The sequence below is a fragment of the Larus michahellis genome, chromosome 9, assembly GCF_964199755.1.
Source record: "Larus michahellis chromosome 9, bLarMic1.1, whole genome shotgun sequence".
Classification (NCBI taxonomy): Eukaryota; Metazoa; Chordata; class Aves; order Charadriiformes; family Laridae; genus Larus; species Larus michahellis.
Window position 1 is genome coordinate 51,245,710 of NC_133904.1, and position 7,769 is coordinate 51,253,478.

The following is a 7,769-nucleotide window of genomic DNA, read 5'->3' on the forward strand; positions in this document are numbered from 1 at the left end:
ATAAGGTTTTAGCCTGGGGAAGGGAAAGGGGGAAAAAGCAGTTTGTGTGGATCCTATGAGCAACGCTTCCCTGCCCTTGCTCCTTCTCTTGAGCCTGAGGCTCTCTGTCTGGTAAGCAATTCCGGAGATAACGTCCCCAGATGCCATGCAGAGGGGCTTCTCGGCAGCCCCACGGTGCCAGGGACCCGAGCTGGGTCTGGGGGTTGCTCCAGCTCCGAAGGGCAGCACGAGGCCTGCAGTGCTGTGGGAAGGGGCTGGATGGAAGCAGCAACCCAGCTCTTCTCATGATAGGGACACTCCAGGCACCGATGCTCTTGAGATAGCAGGTAGCAGGGTCTGATTTTGCATCCACCACAGCACATGAAGTACCTGGGCTGGGTACAGCAAGACAGGGCTCGGCAGGACATCGGTGCACCCCTTAACCCAGCTGCCGGCACTGGTGCTCTGCTGGGGGCTAGGGAGGCACCAGCCCCACCTCTGCATCCGGAGCCACGCTGTGCTTGGGGGTGGGTGCTCTCCCGGTGCAGCGCCCAGTGCCATGGCAGTGCAGCAGCCTTGTGCTCCTGCTCCAATAAGGGGGCAAGGACTGGCGTCCTGTCTGATTTGGGGGTTTGCTGGGGGATGCCAGAGCCCAAGGAGAGTTTGGCAGGCTCTCACCTGAAACCAGCCCCCAGCATCCTTAGATGATGGGTCCGACTGAGACCACAGACTCAGCCAGCACAGCTCCTGCTGTAGACCCACAGCGTTCACCTTGCAGGGTCCACTTCTTGCTCCCCGCATCTTTCCTCCAGTACCCTCAGACGGATGGGTGGGATTTCAGCATGTGTGGTGTGAGCTGCAGCCCCTGCAGAGGGGCTGGGCTTCCCAAGAGCCTCCTGAGGAGTATCAGCACCCCAGGGACTGGAAAAGCTGGCTTCCCCCTGCCAAGCCTAGGCAGGACATGCAGACATGGACCCATTCCAAAGCAGGCAGCTCGCCCAAGCCCCCGCAGAGCCACAGGCAAATTTGGATAGGGGTTTTTGGCTGGGGATCTTATCCCACAGGCTGATGCACTGTGTTTCCATCAGCGGTGGGATGTGTCTCAGCTCTGCCTGGCGAGTATGCACCCAACTCGTATTTTTGGCTGCAGCATGCGCTGCCCCAACATGCGCAAGAAGAGGCAGACACCTGGATCCCAGACCTATGTCAAGCAAACCTCAGGGAGCTTCCAGGCCAGGGACGGCAGCAGCGGCACCAGGGGAGCTGGGGCTGGAGAAGACAAGTGGCCAAGGAGGAAACAAGATGGGCTGGAGCCACAGCAGCCCTGTGCAGTTTTGGGGACTGAAGGTTCCCGAGATCTATGTGACCCAGGTTTAAACCCCCGCTGGCCCTGCGCACCCCTTGGCCATGCCGCACCCCAGAGCCGTTCTGCTGCTCCTGGCTGTCAGTGGCCCCAGGTCTTTCTCCTGGAGACGTGGCAGAGCTGCCTGTGAGGAAGGAGAAGAGTCTGATCCTGCCCACATGGGAACTCCGCTGGTTCCAATCTGTTCTCTGAAAACTTGCAAAGGAGCAGAGTTACACTGTGAGCACTGACACATATGAGCTTAGAACACCAATCATGCGATTAACATGTGAGAAGTGGGTGGCTTTTCCAAGACCCATTTATCAAAAAACAGAAGTTGTGGGTACAAGGAACCTCATGCCTACCTTTCCCATCACATGTAATTTGGCTACAAGCCAAACACTTTGTCCCAGAAATATGACGGCCTAAGCGAGCCTTCTCCGAGCTGTCCCTGCATGGCTGCCAGGGTGCGCAGCAGTGATCCCCCTTGAGCCAGGATGCCCTCATGCTGGCTCCTCGAGGCAGAGCGCTCTCACGACAGCAGGACTTTGGTGAGCAGCCAATGCCACACAGAGCCCTGTACTATGGTAACTCTGACTTGTGCCTTGGTGCGTGAGCCGATGCAGGCAGGACGCAGGAACAACCACAAAACCACGGATGAAAGGCAAGGAACAAGTTTAATCTCGATACCTCAGAGACCAAGGAATCTCTGAAGCAACACCCCGGCAGAAGCACGCAAGCAGGGACCACGGGCACCGCGGAGTGAGAGTTCCTGTTAGCAAGAGTCCTTGGCAGTGAGAGAGTCCTTGTTAGCAAGAGTGCGCACAGACTCCCTGTTCTTGCTGGTATCTAAAGGGTTCAAGCAGGCATAGTTTCCCCACTGTGCTTTGATCTTCTTCAACAACAGGCCAGGATTCTCAGGCAGCTAGATAAGGTGTCCCTGAGTCCATCTTAAGATAGGTAACATAAGCCCAGTCTTATGTTATCTAAGTGCAAGTGTTTTTCTTGCAAGCACCCGAGGCTGAACAACAATTACTGTGATATATGTTTTCCAGTACCCCAGGTGCAAGTCACTTGAGCGTATTTACAATCCTCCTCACCAATCTTCCGTTGCTTTCCCACACTTGGCAACTTTGATTTTGTCTTGGTAACTTTGACTCTGCCTTGGTAGTTTTGAATCGTTGTTCAAGTGACTGCGCAGTACAGGAACACAGCAGAACTTGCAACTGAACTTCATTAAATTGCACATCATGCTAGAACCACTTTTGCCAATACCTTTGGCAGAGTTCTTTAAGCCATGTAAATCGCCCAGTGGAGACACAGGGTTGCAGGAGCAGCGCGGCCAGCCCAAGGTACACCCTGTCCCCCAACCCAATGCCCAGGGGGCCAAGGGGTACCCCACAGCCTGGGTGGGGGCAGCAGGCCAGGGTGGAGGCCCCAGCGGGGGCGCTAGGCCCACAGGCCTGTGGAGGTCACTCCGTTTCCTCCATGAAGAGTGGGAGAGCCGGGGCTGCTCCCCCGGAGACCCCGGTCCCACCAGAGGGTAGCAAGAGGGCGGCCGCTCATCCACCAACGCCGAGCCAGGCCTGGCCTGCCAGCCGCCATAACACGCTCCCCGCGAGACGGGTTTAAATGGCAACGCGTTCCACCAATCACCGCCCGTCTTGTCCGTACGGCCCCGCCCCAGCCGCAAGTGCGCCCTTCCATTGGTCGCCGGGGCTGAATTTTAAACCCTGCCGCCCTGCCCCTTAGCAACCGTATTCCTGCCCGCTCGCCCATTGGCTGCCTCCTGGCCCCGCCCCGCACTCTGATTGGGAGACGCTCGGCCAGTGCTGGCCGGCCGCTACCGAACTGCTACTTTCAAACGAGCCGGGTGCGGCGGCGGCGGCTGCGCAGGTGAGCGGGGACCGGGACCAGGGGGACCCTGGGGGGGAACCCAGCTCTGGAGGGGGGTGCAGGGGCCCCAGGAACGGCGCTTGGGGGAGCGGCTGCTCAGGGGCTGCTGAGCCCTTCCCTCCCCGGAGGGTCCCCGTCCGTCTCCCCCCCCCAACCAGATCCCTTCCCTGGCGCCCCGGGGGCGGGCAGGGGCTCAGCCCTCTGCCCTGGGGGCTTCCCAAGAGTGTGGGGGTACCCCTGATCCCGCTCCCCCCGCCTGGGGTAAGGGAGCAGGAGCCCTTACATCCCTCTCTAGGATGCTGGGAGCTGCCCCTCGCTCCCAGCAGGGTGGTTTCGGTGGGGGTCCGAGTCCCTCCTCCCCGGGGAGGAGGAGGAGCAGCACACCAGCCCTTTCCCACACCCCCAGCCAGGCCCGCACGCTCCCCAAGGCACCAGCTACCTGCCATGCTGAGGGCTGGGGTCTGTCCCTGCTGTGCTCCCCTGCGGAGGGACATGTGCCCCGTGGCTCTGTCCCTGGCCCTTGGGGGTGTCCCTGGGGCAGGCAGGCCCTCGCATCAAGCCCTGCTCTGCCTCAGGCTTGCTCATAGATGCCGAGGGAGAGGATGCCGTTGCCACGCAATGCTAAGATGGTGAGCACCAAGCATCTCCTAGCAGGCAAGGTGGCCTCTGCTGTGGAGAATGCCAACCCCGAGAAGGTGAGTCCCCAGCCGGGCAAGGGGTGGTGGAGGGCTCCTGTGGGCCAGCTGGCCCCACCATCTTCTAACAGCCTCTGTTGCAGGAGGAGAGCTGTCAGGCCAAGAGGTCTCCATCCTCACCCCAGGGCGGGCCCAAGAAGAGGTCGGCGTTTGGGGACATCACTAATGTGAGTGCCTCTGAGGGGCTGGGTATACCCCCAGCAGGCAGAGCGGGGGGTGTCCCGTGCCCCGTCAGCAGGAGGAGAGGTCTCCCTGCAGGGCACACCTCGATTCCCTCTGTACACCCCGTTTCTCACCCAAACAGGCTCACAAGAACCAGGTGGTAACAGGGAAGGAGGCCATGAAAGTGGCATCACACAAAGCACAAAAGGCCCATGCTGCCCTGGGGGTGGCCAAGAACAATGAGATCAACCTGAAAAAGTGAGTAGCTAGGGGAGATGGGGACAGGGACTGGGACAGGGGGGATGCTGCAGGGCCAAACCTGCCCTATGGCAGAGAACACGCAGTGGTGGGGACCTTCCTTTGGATGATGGGGAATGTGAGACAGGTGGGCAGGGCAGACAGTAGATAAAACAGCCTCAAGTTGTGCCAGAGGAGGTTTAGATTGGATATTAGGAAGAATTGCTTCACAAAAGGGGTTGCCAAGCACTGGAACAGGCTGCCCGGGGAAGTGGTGGAGTCGCCATCCCTAGAGGGATTTAAAAGATATGTAGATGTGGCGCTTAGGGACATGGTTTAGTGGTGAACTTGACAGTTGGACCCGATGATCTGAAAGGTGTTTTCCAACTTAAATGATCCTAAGAGTCTCTATGGGGATGTTTTAGGAGTGGTTCTGAAGCAGCAAGGGGCTCTGGAGACCCTCTTTCAGCCAGCATATGCAGCCTCCGCCCAGCAATGATTTATGCTCTTGTCCTGTCCAGGTCAATGAAGAAAACTACCCCGACAGAAGCTCCTGCAAAGGCCAAGGAGGATCCCGTGCCAGAGGAGAGAGTGCCAGCACAGGTACTGAAGCCCTCCGAGGAGAGGGCAGGGACCCTGGGCTGCAGCCTGGTGCCCAGGCTCATCCTGATGGTGCCAGTCTGTGGCTGCCGCTGGTGATACTGGGGCACCAGGCAGTGCTTTGGACCTCGGAGACATGTGGGCCAGTGTGATGGGAAGCTGGGGAGGGGGTAAACCCACCCCACCTTCTTCCTTCAAAAGATCTCCTATGGCAAAGAGTGGGATGGGGGCTGCAGGGTGATGGGGAAGGGGGTCGGGGGGCAGCAGGCTTGCCCTGAAGGGGTGACCAGCACCTGCAGAGCTTGGGGCCTCCCCCTTACCGCTGCCTCCTTCATCCCACCAGGTACCAGCAGTGGAGGACATAGATAAGGAGCAGCTGGGTGACCCCTACGCCAATGCAGAGTATGCCAAGGACATCTTCGAATACATGCGGGGAAGAGAGGTGGGTGATGCCTGGCCAGGGGCTGGCAGCCCTGTCTGGGGAAGGGGTGGCCATGTGGGCAGGGACAGAGGCTCCCAGCGCCTGTCAGGGGCCTGCATGGGCGGGAGGGGGCTTGTTTGGGAGTGGTGATGCCCGGTGAGTCCCTGACTGCTGGTACCTTGTCAGGAGAAATTCGTGCTCCCTGACTACCTGAAGAAGCAGCCAGACATCAGCGGGGACATGCGTGCCATCCTGGTGGACTGGATGGTGGAGGTGCAGGTAGGTGGGTATGGGGAGGGGGCATGGCCCTGCCTCTGGCATGTGGGACCTCAGTTTGCCGGCAGAGGCTCCTATGACTGTTCCCAGTGCGGAGCTGACCTTCCCTCTCCCCAGGCTGGAGATGAGCTCGCGTCCCTCCCTCCAAGCCCCTGACCCTCTGGGCACCTCTGGCCCCTGTTGAGGGCACCTGGGGGGCCAGGTGAGCCTAGCTTCTGCCTGACACCCCCTTCTGTCCCCTTGCCCATACACTTCCAGGAGAACTTTGAGCTGAACCATGAGACGCTGTACTTGGCTGTGAAGCTCGTGGACCACTACCTGGTGGAGGTGGTGATCATGAGGGACAAGCTGCAGCTCATCGGCTCCACTGCCATCCTCATCGCCTCCAAATTTGAGGTGACTCCTTGTGTGCTGTCTTGGGGTGCTGGGGCAGAGGGGGCTGTGCCTCTCTGGTCCCCTTGGGTTGTTGGAGAAGGCCAGGTCCCTGTGGTGCCAGGCCACTGCCCTGAGCTGCAGGGGCAGCATGCCTGTCCTCATGTTACCTCCCCTATACCAAGGGCTGGGAAAGCAGTCCCAGTGGGCTGGATCCTGTCTCCTGGTGTCACTGGAGACCTGGGTCCCCACCACCAGGACACCTGAGTTCACCTCATGCAAGCAAGGCTTGCAGTTAGAGCCAAGGGCTAGGGCAATATAGACACAAGCCCCACTGGATGTTGTAACAGCCCTTTTGGGGTCTGGCAGGGCATGAGCAGGCTGGCGGGCCTTCCTGAGCATTGCCAGGATGAGCCCCCATTAGGGCGCTGAGCAGTTGTGTGCCGGCAGGAGCGGTGCCCACCGTGCGTGGATGACTTCCTCTACATCTGCGATGACGCTTACAAGCGGGAAGAGCTCATTGCTATGGAGATGAGCATCCTTAGCACCCTCAAGTTCGACATCAACATCCCCATCGCCTACCGGTTCTTGCGGCGCTTTGCCAAGGTGGGTGCAGCAGGCGGGCAGGCTGGTGTTGGGGTGCCTGCAGGCACCCCTTGTGTTGGCTCCCTGGGGTGGCCACGTGCATCCCTGGGGCCCTGGGCTCCTAGCTGGCACCAAGGAGGGTTTAGTCAGGTCTGTCTGCACCCCCCACCCCCTCCCAGGGTTGAGGGGTGAAGATGCTGGTCTGTGTCAGGCTTGGGGTGTGGGATCTGTGCCCCAGGGGCAGCACTCCAGATCCCTAGGTTGGGGGGCCGGGCGGAGTTACTCAAAAGGCTGTGCCTTTCCCTGCATCCCCCGCTGTAGTGTGCCCGTGCCACCATGGAGACTCTGACGCTGGCCCGATTCCTCTGTGAGATGACCCTGCAGGAGTACGACTATGCCCGGGAGAGCGCCTCCAAGCTGGCCGCCAGCTGTCTGCTGCTGGCACTCACCATGAAGAACCTTGGTGGCTGGGTAAGTGCCTGTACAACCCCCTGTACCCCCCTGAGGCATCCTGGGAGCCACTGTGGGCGTGCAGGAGTGGATGGACCGGCGTGTGGGGGTGATGTTCTGGGGCTATGCTCACATTTGGGGGGCTGGAGAGGGAAGATGAGGGCTGTACCATCACCAAGAGGACCCAGCTCAACCCTGCTGTCCCTCTGCAGACCCCCACACTGGAGTACTACAGTGGGTACCGCTCCCAGGACCTGCATCCCCTGGTGAAGAGGTTGAATTTCCTGCTCACGTACCAGCCCCACGACAAGCTGAAGGCTGTGCGCACCAAGTACTCACACAGGTGAGCGTGATGGGGCTCTGCTTCGCGCATGTCCCCTCTGCGGAGGGTGGCACCACCAGCACACACCCTTGGGTGCTGCAGAGAGCCAGGGCGCCCTGGTGGGTGAGTGGGTGTAGGGGCTGTGGCTGAGCTCTAAGCCAACGTGGTTCCTTCCAGGGTTTTCTTTGAGGTCGCCAAAGTCACCCCCATGGACATGCTCAAGCTGGAGGAGATACTGAAGAGCTGCTAGCCCCGTCTCTGTAAAATAGCCTGTAAATAGTGCTCTCGGGCAGGGGAGTACCATGTACATAAATAATAACAATTTTAACTAAAGGGGAGGGAGGGGGGGAAAAAAGAAGTCGTGAAACTGTTAATAAAATGTTATGTTTGTCTTAGGTGCTGGTGGTGGCTGCTGGGGCAGGGGTAGGGGAT

General features: G+C 59.6%; 1 protein-coding gene across 1 annotated transcript; it reads left to right on the forward strand.

The window, feature by feature from the left end:
* Window positions 1-33: 33 nt before the first annotated feature.
* Window positions 34-7,651, forward strand: CCNB3 (cyclin B3). Its single transcript, XM_074601660.1, has 12 exons — window positions 34-3,217; window positions 3,793-3,912; window positions 3,996-4,079; window positions 4,217-4,332; window positions 4,833-4,914; window positions 5,255-5,353; window positions 5,519-5,611; window positions 5,867-6,004; window positions 6,431-6,586; window positions 6,887-7,036; window positions 7,228-7,358; window positions 7,515-7,651. Exons 2-12 carry the CDS (start codon window positions 3,805-3,807, stop codon window positions 7,585-7,587), a joined length of 1,230 nt encoding a protein of 409 aa, XP_074457761.1. The 5' UTR covers window positions 34-3,217; window positions 3,793-3,804; the 3' UTR covers window positions 7,588-7,651.
* The last annotated feature ends 118 nt before the right edge of the window (window positions 7,652-7,769 follow it).